Genomic DNA, 14,010 nt, shown 5'->3' with positions numbered 1-14,010 from the left:
TCCTTGATTTGTATAACGGCGACAACCACAGGGAGGTGTTTGTAAAAAAAAATACCACAGGTACCACATCGCAAATCGACGAAACCACAGGGTAGTCTTTTTGTAATTAACCCTTAAATCTATATGGAAAAAAAAATTGTAATGTGTAAATAACAAATTGTCAAAATTTTGATTCTAAAAAAAAAAACAAATTGTCAAAATTTGTATTTTATTATAAAAGTTAAAAAATCATCCAAAACGAGTTAAATGTTACCCATTAGAATACTTCAAGTGGCAAAAGTTATCAAATGATACACAGATGGTAAATGACAAGGTTGTGAATACTACAAGGACCAAATAGGAACTTATTCCTACTATTGATTAAGTGCTCGTTCCTATCCATTTTCCGAAATTATTTTTTGCGGAAATAAAAAAAACGTATTTGATAAAATTTCGAAACAGTTATTTACCAAAAAAATCAACTAATATCTGCTACTATCCGTAACAACAAACAGCTAATGGGAATAAGATCTAAATTCTGACTGTAATGTGTCTGAATGTGATCTCGACATAATTTTATTATGTAATCTGATTTGCAAATCATAGTTCTACAAATTAATCTCTATCAATCAAATTAAACTAAAGTCTAATCAAACTAAATGTTAACAACTAATTCTAGATCAGGATCAGCTACTTGAAAAATTAAAATAGTCCCCCATCATCATCATCATCAAAATGTCACATTTTTATGATGAAAATCTCCAAATATGACAGCAACAAAACCCAAAGAGCACCTATTAGATGTAGTGATTTATTTGTATTAGCATCACACTAATATCATCAGTTGTACCTCGAGAAACGGACAGATCAACGAGTTTTTTACAGGCAACCAAAGAATCTTGCTTATCAACTCCTATACACAATGGGCGAGCAATATCTACAGCTTCCTGATTACCAACCTAAAATACCACAAGAAAGCAATTCATTCAGTCAAATCATTCAATTTGTAACGCAACAACACGATTTCTAGAAATAACTTATCTGACACAACTCGATTGATCCAATTATGATTTTTATTATATTTATATCATATATAATTACGTGAATATATAGATTATGTAACATTACTACCGCTATAAATGAGTCGAGCCGCTCATAAGCAGCTCCGCGTTTCAATAAAAGCTCGACCGGGCATAGATCGATTTTTAAAAGAAGTGAGCTTGAGTGCGATTTTGAGGCTCGATTCAAAAAACTAGCCGAGTTTGAGCATGGTGAACCTCGACGTTCGACTCAATAAAAGCTCGACCGGGTCTGGCTCGAATTGAACTTGAGTGCGATTTTGAGGCTCGATTCAAAAAGAAGCCGAGTGAAAATCGGCTCGAAAGCTAGACCTAAGCAGCTCGACCGGGTTTGGCTTGAATTGAACTTGAATGCGATTTTGAGGCTCAATTCAAAAAGGGAGCCGAGCTTGGCACGGTAAAAATCGACTTGGAAGCTCGCGAGCAGACTCATTAATAGGTTCATGAACAAGCTCGATTATAATATTAATGAACAGACACATGAACAAGCTCATGAATAAACTCGAATATAATGTTAGTGAACAAGCTCGGTTTTAAATTATTATTTTAATAAGAGTATTTCTACAAAGAAGAAAGGTAAAACTACCTAGTTTTGTGTGAAAATTTATTTTAGGAGGTTTCAAAAACTAAATAGCTTATGAATATAATTAATTATTGTTTGGAAACAAAGTTCATAAAGAGAATTATGAATATAATTAATTAGTTGTTTGGAAACAAAGTTCATGAGGAGAATTAACTAGATGTTCGTGAGCAAAACTCGTGAACAAATAAACGAGCTATTAAAAAAACAACTCACAATCAGATAATTTTCCTAATAAACCGGGCTCGTTCTTTTTCTACCGACCCGAGCATGAGCAGACTAAAAACTCGTTGGATTGGCTCGATTTTATATTCCTAAATACATAAGACTACTACACGATAACTCATTTTGACAAAATTTATATGGGCTTGAAAAAAAATCAAGTGAGAGCATACCTTATCCCATAAACCATCCGATGCAAGAATCAAAAACTCATGCTCAGGTTTGATCCTCAAAATTTTTGTTTCAGGCTCAGCTATTACCCACTGCTTAAGATGCCCGTCTCCGAAAGCCCTGGATACAGCCAGAGACCCCTGAACTCTCAATATTCCATGTACTAAATCAACATACCCACCCTGCAAATACAAATTGCACCATGCTCCATTAATTAGTTTCAATTCAACTTAGATTTTCCATAATTTGCACAGATTCGAATGAATTGAATGTGAAAAAAGCTCAACAAGTTTCTCACCGAGTTCTCTATTCTCTCTTTCTCATCTTCTCTGGATAGGCGATGATCTGAAGTTAGAGCCTGCGCAACACCTCCGATGCTCATAACAGCACGACAATCGCCAATATTCGATACAACTAGATTTCCCTTTCGAATCAGAGCAGTCACACAGCATGAACCGCCTCTAACATCCTCTTTCAGAAACTCTGCATCTGTGATCAAATAGCCTTGTCTAACTGCATCCTCAATTTCATTGTCGTTTCTCCTCACCACTTCATCTGCAATGTTCTTATCTAAATTTTCTGCTGCATATTCAGCAGCTTTAGAACCTCCATGTCCATCAAAAATACCAAACATAGCCTGGAATAGAAACGAAATAAAACCTACAGTTAGTTTGAGCATTTGATCTCCCCCAATTTTATTTATCTTCGATATCAAATCCTAATCCAAGCAACGTATCCTAAAATCAGTTTGATCGAATCTCTAATTTGGTAAAACAAAAATACCCTGTGATTACTTACAGCAACTAAAATCAATAGCAACTCAGGGAAAAAAAACAGAAGATCATCAATCTAAGATAAAGTATTACCAGATAAGAATCTCCTTGAACATCAACAGTAGAAGAGAAGCGATCCTCCATAAATTCTCTCCTCCCTTTTTTACAATACACGGAATATCCAGATCCTTCTCTCTCCATCTCCAGATTCTCATACGCAGGCGTGAACTGACCACTAAAACCAACTGTTACATCTGGAATATGAAGCCTCGCAGGCCTTTTCCTCTTGGAAACCGTTCCGGCGGACGAAAAATCGGAAGTAGACGCCAAGGGAGAAGAAGGGAGGGGAGAAGGCGGTTTCTGAAGTCGCCGGCGTAAAGGAGATACAGGAGAGGATGGCGAAGTAGAGGATGAAGGAGAGTGAGAGTGTGATGATTTTAAATGAGTTAGTGTTAGAGCAAAGGTTTCGGCAGGCGACGGAGGAAGTATGACGGAAGATTTGTTGCAGAACAGAGACGACGACGGAGAGAAAACCGGAGAATTACAGACGGCAACGGAACACGACATCGTTTTCTCAATGAGATTTCTGATTTTAGCGATATGGCAATGGAAGAAGCAGAAGTAGAAGTAGGCGAAAAACAAGCAAATGGAATTTAAACGAGTAGAAAACGTTTTCAAGCCGCGTGGAGAAGTGAGTAAAATGTCAATATTACCCCTAAAATGTGAACGTTTTAAATTTTTAAATGATCCAATCTGTTGTCAGTTGTCACCGCTCACCTCAGGCTGTTCTGGTCAACACATAAATATGGGGTCAAATATACTATAGGTCACTAAACTTATATGATTATCTCAAACTAGCCATTCAACTTCAACTTCAATTTGTGTCATTAAAATCATTCAAACTTTGAATTTGTGTCTCAGTTAGGCCGTTCCAACGATTTTTAATGGTTAAAAGACATCAAAATAATAACAAACCTGATACGCCAGTATTAATCAACTCAGATATTTAAATCGAAACGACATGTACCGGTTATTTTTATGGAAAAAAATTTGATTTTGTTTTTTTTTCATAAAAATAATTGACACGTGACATTCATGTGGGACATACGTAACGTACATGTCTCATGTTGTTTCGGTCAGAGTTCTGAGTTGACTCATGTTGATTTGTCACCCATATCAGTATTCTAATGTCTTTTTAATCATTGAAATCGTCGAAATGACTTGATTAAGATAAAACTCAAAATTGGGTGTTTTTATTGAAATAAATTGAAATTGAATGACCATTTTGAAACAACCATGTAAGTTCAGTGGCCAATGGTGCATCTAACCCCGTAAATATGGGGAATAAATTTTTAGGATCTATTTGATTCAGTTGGTAGCTAATAGTTGTTATTGTTGGACAAATTGAATAAAATTATTTAATTAATTTATATACCAACAAACACCTTCTTTCATGAACAGTCGTGTATGTCCGTTTACAGTCGTGTTCGCTCGTGAATAGTTGTGTCTATCCATGAACAATCGTGTTCATTCGTGAACATATATGTCTTTTGAGTTCTATTTACATAGAATGGATTGTCAAATTCACAAATTGTTGAAAAAGCGGTTGAAAGTGTCGTTAAAAGTTGTTGAAAAGGTTGTTGAAAAAAAATTGTCTGTTCATAATGCTCTTGTTTTCCTACTCTGATGATAACGAGCCTACATACGGTTTAAAGTAGTGTATGATCCAATGCTCAATTATGGAGATAAATGCATTTTTAATATTGTAAATAAATGCACTTTTACTTCTAATATTTAAAGTAGTGTACTTTTACTCCTAATGTTTGCAAGTTGGCCAATTAATTCCTAATAATTAAGAGTTAGATCAAAATTTCAGTCATTGTCAACAGAACACTTTATACAGTTATGAATCTTGTTATTTTCACTTTACATGTGTGTTATGTTTTCAGTAGTGTATCAAAGATACTTGCACACATGTAGAAAAAAAAGAGTATATTGTGTTCAACATGAAATCAAAAACATATACACATGATATTTTTTTTTTAACTTTTTTCCTATGTATATATGCATATGATAAGTGATAATATAACGTACATGTGGAGTGAGAATACCGAGATTCATGATTACGTAAAGTATAATTATAGTTAGGAATAAAATGGTCCAGCTTGTAAATTTTAAGAGTCAAATTTGTTCCCAACAGTTTTGGGAAAGTGCATATATGCTCCTTACGTATGATATGATATGTTATCAAATTATTTCTAACGTTTTCAAATAATATCAAGTTTACCCATATCAAATGCAAAATTTGAACAGATTGATCTAAAAATTATTTGACTTTCATATTGCACGTTGTAAATAAGTTTGTCAATAAACTTCATAAAAAAAATGGTTGGCTATTGTAATTATTATTAGTTACATAGTAAATATTTTAGACACTTTGATTAAAAAAATTATGATTAACTTATACGTGACAAACAGGACCGTCTTAAAAAATTTGGGGCCCTTATGCTAAATTTTTCATAAACCCTTAATAATTAATAATATTTTGTATTAAGGTTGTAAATTTTGAATGGTTGAATATTTAAATCACATACGCACTCAATGCAGTGAAAAAGTGTAAATAAATCTTATTACATTATGCTATTATTATTTTTTAATTTAAACTAATATCTATATTTTACTAAGTACATCTTAAATTTTGGGGCCCTTATAATTTTGAGGCCCTGTGCGGAAGCACTCTTTGCACACCCTCATCTACTCCCCTGGTGACAAATTTAGTTGTTAACATTTTAATAAGCTTGTTAGAAGCACATTAAATATATGTACATTGTTTATCAAAAAAAAAATATCTATATATAATTGATGTTTGGAAGGTTCAATATAGCAGTTAAATAACAATCAAACCAGTTTTTTCAAATTTTTGTTAAGGTATGGATAAAATTTGATCTTGAATAAAAAATATTATAAGTAAAAATTTGTATACGTTAAAGTAAATTTACATTTAAAAAAACATTAGGGTCAAATTTAACCTTTAAAATTAAAAATGTTCATGGACCAGGTACCATTCGGCCCTTCCAGACCCATGTATCCTGGGTCAAGTTTGGATAAAGAAAATTAACATTAGTCCCGGTTGGACTATTTTTTGAGCAATTTGAAATTTATAAAAAAGATAAGGTGCAAAAATACCCCTAAAGTTGATAGTTACGAGCAAGTTTATCCATAACGTCTAAAATGGTGCAATATTTATTTTTAGCGTTGGCAGCCAGGAGCAATTTTACCCCTAATATTTACAAATTGGATTGATTTGAGAAATAATTTATTAAACTGTGTCTTCTGAGTCATAAATTTTATTATCTATGCTTTATATAAGCGTCATTTTATTACGCACATATAACAGATCACAAACACATGAATAGATGTGAAAAAAATAAAAATAAAAAAATTATATTGTATTTTGTACGAGTTGGACGGAAAAATTTAAATATTTCATCAAATTTGAAAATATTAATCTCTAATTTCTATTACTAAATCACAGAAGAAATGTGAACTTTTTTCTAGAACTAACCGATATGTAACTAGTGTATAATAAATAGCAAAACATGTGTATTTGATAATGATATCTGAAATTGATTCAACTTACCAAAGTTAGAGGTAAAATTGCTCTTGACTATCAACGTTAGGAGTAAAATTACACAATTTTAAATGTTAGGGATAAAATTGCTCCTGGCGTCAGAGGTCTTTTTACACCATATCCCTTATAAAAAAACTGGGATAAGGTACCAAAATAACCCTAACATTTTTTAGGAAGTATCAATTTAGGTTCCACGTTCAAAATAGCATTAATAAATGCTTAACGTTTAAAAAAGAGTACCTATTTAGGCCCAATAACGAAATGTGACACGTCATTTATATTAATTTGTTAAGTTCCGGTTTCTCTCTATATACAATTGAAAGATCTTAACATAATAATATAAATCACCTATCACGTTTCATTATCAATACCTAAATTGGTACTCTTTTTTAAATATTAAACCTATATCAATACCATTTTAAACGTAAAACCTAAATTGGTACTGCCTCAAAAACCTCAAACGTAGTACCTTATCCAAAATAAAAATAACATGGGTAGGTAAAACGCGGAATTAAAGTGATAAAAGAGCGTGAAACAAATGTTTTTTTATGTGTTGTTGACTCAAATCTATTTTTGTTTTGGTTTCCGTCCCTTTTCGGATAAGGACTGGAAATGGGCCCTACTTTTGCTATCCCGCTTCCACCAAGTTACCGTTGCTAATACCATCCTATCCTTTGGCTTAAACCACAAAGGGTTCGGTTCTTGTACTTATCTGAAAGGCATAGTACCCAAATAACTTTCTGAACTTGTTCAAATATTACAACTGTCTTTTTAAACTTTCAATCGTAATAATTTACTTCTTAAATTTGTTCAATTGTAAAATATAACTCTTCAAACTTGTCTAATTATAAAACATAACCCCAAATTACTGACATGAACTGCAATTGAAGAAACGCGTAAAATACAAAAGATGCAACGCTCGTGGAATGTGATAATCAGATGTTTGGCGTGATATGAATACGGGGAAACATTTTTACGGTTGCTTCAAGTACGGGGTAAAAAAATTTCCAATTTGAAATTATGTTTTACAATTAGACAAGTTTAAGAAGTAAATTGTTACAATTGAAAGTTGGAGAAGGCAGTTGTAATATTTGGAGAGATTTAGGAGGTTATTTATGTATTAGACGGATATGAAAATGAAATTTCACACCTTAAATTTTTATAATGTTTTAATAATGATGCACAAGATTAAATTTTATAACTTTATGAGAATTAATTTTCTCAACACTCAAATTTTCAGATAGCATTCTGGGAGGGTGGAGTTTTATTTTATGTAGTTTAAGGGCGTATTTGTTTCAGCGTTTCGGAAGAATGTTTAGCATTTCACTCCAAATCGTAAGAAATATAACATTTTGGTTCGGTTTATATAACTGCAGCGTTTAACATTTTTTCTGGAAACTAAAGTATTTTGGAGGTTTTCATGAAAAACTTCTTTTTGGAGCTTTTAATAACCAGCTCTTTATAGTTATTTGTTATTGACAAAACTACCATTCTTATTTCCACAAAATATGTTTTTTCTTTAACATTATTTCTATTTCTACAACATAATTACCGAAAGAACAAGGTTTTGTAGCGCTCAATAATTTCTTTTATTATTTTTTATTTAGATTATTTTTACTTTTATTATTTTCTTTTACCATCTCTACAACATACATTTTTTTAATTCAAAAAAAAGTATAATATATTTTTTATTTTATAATTTATTTATTGATTAATTTAAAACATATATATATATTAGACATTTTAAATACTAACAGTAACAGTTCAATATAATTTTACCGAACACTAATAATTAAACAACTAATAATAAACAGTTAACAGCAGCAGTAAACAGTTTATTGCAACCACAAACAGCTAACATCAACAGCTAACAGCAACAACAACAACTATTAACTAACAACTGAACCAAACATGCTCTAAATGGCTTTCAAAGAAACAGTAGTGTAGTAAGAAAAAAGGAAAAATACAAAAATAAACCTTGTGGTTACACTTGTTTTCGATTGCAGCATTCTAGTTTAAAAATTTACAAAATAGTACATTGAGGTTCATTCCGTTAGCAAACACATACCAAATTGTCTAACGGTATTAAAAGTCAAAGGAGAAGAATTAATTTAGTACTTATATTTATTTATTTTATATATGAACCCTCTTACTATCTAATTATCACAAATATACTCCAAAATAAAAAATAAAAATCAAATACACCTCTTTCTCCATCTCTTTTTAATTTTTAATTTTTAATTTTTTCTTCTTCTTTCTATCTTCTTTCTCCTCTTCGCTAATTTCTCTCTCTAATTATAGACTCGCCTATGGATTTCGAATCCTAAAGATAAAATTAAGATTATTACTCTCCTCTTCAAAAAAAAATTACCATTTTCTGATATGAAAATTAACAACACAAGGGGAAATTTTACGCGAAGGTTGAATGGGAAGAGAGGTTTATTTTCTCAGTATCTGAGAACTTTATCAATGGCGATTCAACTCTCTCTTTGGCAATTTAGGAGAAACGCAAGCTCCATCTTGACTCTGTCGTAGGTTCGGGTAATTATGATCTGAAATCTCTCTTTAATGAGAAAGAAAAAGATCCCATATATGATGATACAGAAATTGCACAAGAAAGAGAAGAAGATGAAGTGAAATCGTGGGGAGGAATTGACGTGAGAAAGGGTAAGAATTGGAAAGCAAGTGTAGGATTCGAAGCAATAATTTGGAATTTCATAAAAAACGTCGCCCGAATCAAGTTGGGAACTGTGGCTATGGCTATGGCTATGTTGATTTTATGTATTTGGGTTCTAAATGTAACACTAACATCCCACCACTACTAATTAACCCTTTTTTCTGTTTATTATCAAAATAAATCAAAGATTAGATTACATTAGATTTAGGATCCGTTTGTTTTACTTGTTGTTGTTTGCTCTTACGGTTTGTTGTTGCTGTTTGCTGTTGCTTGTTGTTGTTTGCCCTTACGGTTTGCTGTTTGCTGTTGGAAAAAGCTGCTTTTCCAAAAAACAGAGATTCTCTGCTTTTGTAAAAGACTGCTTTTCAGGTGTAAAAAGCAAACACGAGGTCATTAACCAAACACCTAAGAGCAACTCTAGTGGCCTTTAAAAAGGACTAACTAGCAAATACAAAAAAATATAAAATGAGTGTTCAACCATTGGAGAGAGTAGAGAGTATTGTATCCAATGTTTTGAAAACCGGACCGGACGTTGAACCAGTGAGACAACTGGTTCAAGGTTCAATAGGTTCAACCGGAATGGTTCAACCGGATAAAAAAATAAATAAATATATATATAAAAAATAAAAGGGTAAATTCCAAAAAAAAACCTTGTGGTTTGATATTGTTCCAAAAAAACTCTTATGGTTTGTTATTATAAAAAAAAGGACTGTAGTTTGCGCCGTTACCCAAAAAACGGAAATTGGCTTAACACCGTTAAAGTGCTGACGTGGCACGGGTAAAACGGGAAAATCGATTTTTTTTTATTTTTTATTTTTTTCCTCTTCTCTCTCTTCCTTCATCTCCTTCCTTCTCCCTTCTTCTTCTTCATTCTTCCTCTTCTTCTTCTTCCCAACCCAAATGTGATACATCAGGATCCACCACCACACCCGTCTGATCATTACTTCCTCCGCCGTTGCCGTTTCCGTTGCCTGCACGTGTAGGTTCTCCGGGATAAGTGATCAAATTCTGCCCTTTTCCGTTCTCAATCTGAATCCTGTGACACCCCTTCTCCAGTGGCACATCCAACGAAGCTTCCCTATCGTTTCCATCGGCCAATTCCTGGTGGTGGGTTTGGATTTGAGCGGCGGCGAGTTGTTGCTTAAAGATTGGTTCGATTTTGATTTCCTGGATCTCTTTAGAAACCAGAGGGATTTGGGGGGGTTTTGTTGTTGTTATTTTTAGTCTTGGAGCGTAATTGACGTTTGTTTTGATAATTGATCACTCATTCCTGTTTTCTGATCAGACATTGTGAGCTTGTTTGTTGGGTAAGTGAGTGAAGATTAAAATTAAGATGGGCAGGAATTGGGGGTTTTATAGATTATACGACATTGAATTGTTGTTCGAATTTTACTTTTCTGAGCTGAATTTTGAGTTCAAGTTCATCAAATTGGGGGTTTTACAGATTACACAGCATTGAATTCTTGTTCGAATTTTAGTTTTCTAAAGCTGAATTTTTGGGGAGTTTTTCATATGGAGGGAATTGGAGAAGAGGAGGAGAGATGTGATTGGGAAGATGGAATTGGAGAAGAGGAGGAACCTCCAATGGCTCAATCTCTGAATTGGGGAAGAGGGAATTGAAGAAGAGGAGGAGAGATGTGATTGGGGAAGATGAAGATGGAAATAGTGGTAGTAAGAAAATTAAGTTTATCGGGAGCTTGTCGTCGTCGAACCGCCTGGTTTGTCAGGTGGATGAACTTACAGTAGCCATTGAATTTGCAGCAAGAAGAATTTGCCGCCTGGTTTGTCAAGGTCGAACGAAGAAGGAGAAGAATGTGCAGCAAGAAGAAGAATAATTATTATTTTTATTTTTTATTTTTTTATTTTAGTTCTGACAATTTTATCCCTGTACTACGTCAGCACTTTAACGGTGTTAAGTCAATTTCCAAAAGTTTTTTGGGTAACGGCGTAAACCACAGTCTTTTTTTTTTGTAATAACAAACCACAAGAGTTTTTTTGGAACAACATCAAACCACAAGGATTTTGTTTGGAATTTACCCAAAATAAAATGATGTTTCATTGAACATAAAATTAAAAATTTCATACATATAATAAACAATTCTTAAGTTAACACATTAATTAAAAATTAAAAATTCATACAGATAATATAAAAATTCACACATCGGTAACCAATCCTTAATTTAACACATTAATTAAAAATTCACACATCTAAAATCAAACCCATAGTTTAACACAATATTAAAATTAAAATTAAATTAATTAACACCAATTATTAAAGAGGTTGTTCTCTACTTAATTTTTAAATTTTTTCCTTAATTCAATATGTTTTTCAAAAAATGGCAAAAAACCAGGGTCAATCCGGTTCACTGGTTCAACACCGGTTCGCGGTTCAATCCCGGTTTGATACGGTTTAATATAGTTGAACCTGTATAGCTAAAACCGGACCGGACACTTGACTGGTTCGCGGTTTGACCGGTTCAACCGGCCGGTCCGGTCCGGTTTTCAAAACACTGATTGTATCTAAATTTGGTGGGTAACACTGATCTCTCATGGCCCACGTAAAAAAAACTATTAAAAAATTTGTCATTTTTTTCAATTTGCTCCATTTTGTTTTTTTGATGAAAAAATTAAACCAAAAATTATTATTTATTACACAAAAATTATTATTTATTACACTAAATTGGGCGAATTTTTTATTTTTTATTACACCCACTTTTATTTAATCTAAAAATCGAAATTTAACTCATTAATTAAATTATTCTCTAAAAAAATTTAATTAATTATTACTAATTGTTTAATAATATATTATATTTTTAATATTATTAATGAATATTAATAATACAAACACTTAGATTAAAATAAAGAAACTAAAATATTAATATGTGGGACCTATTGAAATAAGATAAAATTGTCTAACCATTAGAGTAGATTTTTAAGAAATGTGTTTTAATTTAGAGGGTGTTTTGTAATAGTGTAAATTGATGATGTGTCTAAAGTTGGATACTAACACCATTAGAGATGCTCTCTAATGCTGCTTTTCAAGTGTAAAAGGCAAACAAGAATGTCACTAACCAAACATCTAAAACTCTCCATTTCGAACTGAAAAGGCAAACATGAGCACAAAAAAGAGCACCCCCTTAGAAAGAGATGAAAATTCAATTAATTTTAGAGAGAGAAATTAACAAAGAGGAGAGAGATGAGAGAGAGAAAGAAAAAAAAAAGAAATTAGAGAGAGATAGAGAAGAATATGTATTTTATTTTTATTTTTTATTTCGGGGTTTGTTTGTGATAATTAGATAATAAGAGGGTTAATTTATAAAATAAATAAATATAAGAATCAAATTAACTCTTTTTCTTTTGATTTTTAACACCGTTAATCAATTTGGTATGTGTTTACTAACGAAATGAACCTCAAGGTACCATTTTGTAAATTTTTAAATCACAATGCTACGATCGACAACAGATGTAACCATAAAGTTTGTTTTTACTCTCCCCTAACAAAACATTTTAATTAATTATTTAACAAAGTAAGATAGTTCCCCAAGAGAGAGTCTAATTTGGTAGGTCGTGGATGTTTTTAGTGAGAGTGATTAACTTCTAGGATTGGGGAGACTTTCATCAACAAATCAAACCATATCTCTTTTATCACGTTTTTTTTTCTCTTACATTATTGCATATTTCTTCCTACATCTTCAAAATAGGGTCAAGCAATGTTTTTAGAAGCATTTACCTTGAAATTGGTTTTCTAAAAAAATTCACACACTATACAAATTATGATAAAGTAGAAGACATGGTAGACGTTGGAATCAGAGTCCAGTGATGCAACTTTGAAAGATGTATGATAATTACGATCGAAAATGGATCACAGAATCACTCATTAGAAAGTCAAAATAACCATGTTCCATTTAAAAGTAAAAAAATCGGAGAACTAAATTGAATTTTGGGATATCTTATTGAGTCGGGTCACCCGAGCCGAGAGTGCCATAAAACACTTTTCCGGACTCACTTTAGAGGTTTAACAAAGAAGTTGTGACAATGTGAAATTTCGGGATGAAATTAGACAAAAGGCTGCTTGGACGCCACCTCGACCGCCTAGGCGCCACCTAAACAACAATGAACAAAACATTTATTATTATTATTATTATTATATTCTTTATTCTTTATTAATTATAGTTCACTTTGAATATTGTCGCATATTTATTCGTGAATTATGTTTATTATTTTCAGATATTTTGGTTTAATTGTGTTCTCTACTTGTTTTTATGATATGATTTAAGACTTTAAGGATATTGTTTCATATCTTTTGGTGAATTATATTACTCGTGAATATTATATTTTTTTGACAAACATTATATTTTATTTGTTTGAGTTGTTTCAATGATATTGTTTTTGAAATATTAATGTTTGCACATTTTTAACGATATATGTTATAAATATACATATATTTTTATATTAAATCATTTTGTAATTTTTTTTGAGATAGTATAATACATGTTTTAATTGAATTTATATAACAATTTGTTTATTAATAACGAAAAAATACAAAAATGTAAATCTGGTTAATCAATGACTAATTTCTGATTAATCATCGAGGTCTCTGTCCATCCGACTAGCGTCTAACCGTTTTTACAACCTTAGATATATTGCACAGATGGTCACTGAAATTTGGGGAGAGTTTTACAAAGATTCCGTATTGGACTTCCTTTTGTTTCAATACGATTATTGAACTTTACTTTTTATTTTAATAAAATCATATTTATCATTTCACATAGAAAATTTCACTAAAATAATAATGTGGCAACCGTGTTAAAAATAATTAGTTTTTACGTGTGATATGATCATTAAAAAAACATATTTTTGTATTTACTTAATTCAATTACTTAAAATTATTACTAATA

At 31.8% G+C, this 14,010-nt stretch overlaps 1 protein-coding gene across 1 annotated transcript; it reads right to left on the bottom strand.

The window, feature by feature from the left end:
• Positions 1-495: 495 nt before the first annotated feature.
• On the bottom strand, positions 496-3,427 carry LOC136235475 (probable protein phosphatase 2C 25). The gene is made up of 4 exons (XM_066025170.1): positions 2,898-3,427; positions 2,330-2,668; positions 2,034-2,213; positions 496-938 (listed from the first exon to the last, which is right to left on the bottom strand). The coding sequence occupies exons 1-4, from the start codon at positions 3,369-3,371 to the stop codon at positions 777-779; spliced, it is 1,155 nt and encodes a 384-aa protein (XP_065881242.1). The 5' UTR covers positions 3,372-3,427; the 3' UTR covers positions 496-776.
• Between the last annotated feature and the right edge of the window lie 10,583 nt (positions 3,428-14,010).

This window comes from Euphorbia lathyris, chromosome 7, assembly GCF_963576675.1.
Source record: "Euphorbia lathyris chromosome 7, ddEupLath1.1, whole genome shotgun sequence".
Classification (NCBI taxonomy): Eukaryota; Viridiplantae; Streptophyta; class Magnoliopsida; order Malpighiales; family Euphorbiaceae; genus Euphorbia; species Euphorbia lathyris.
The sequence above is the reverse complement of the archived record's forward strand: the minus strand, read 5'-3'. Positions and strand labels throughout refer to the sequence as shown.

What these genes read in the sequence shown, in the direction of transcription:
- LOC136235475 (XM_066025170.1), bottom strand. Translation starts at nt 3,371, where the DNA reads ATGTCGTGTTCCGTTGCCGTCTGTAATTCTCCGGTTTTCTCTCCGTCG. An exon ending in TTCAAGGAGATTCTTATCTG is followed by an intron (nt 2,669 to 2,897) that starts GTAATACTTTAT and finishes TTTCTATTCCAG; the next exon opens with GCTATGTTTGGTATTTTTGA. An exon ending in CGGATGGTTTATGGGATAAG is followed by an intron (nt 939 to 2,033) that starts GTATGCTCTCAC and finishes GTGGTATTTTAG; the next exon opens with GTTGGTAATCAGGAAGCTGT.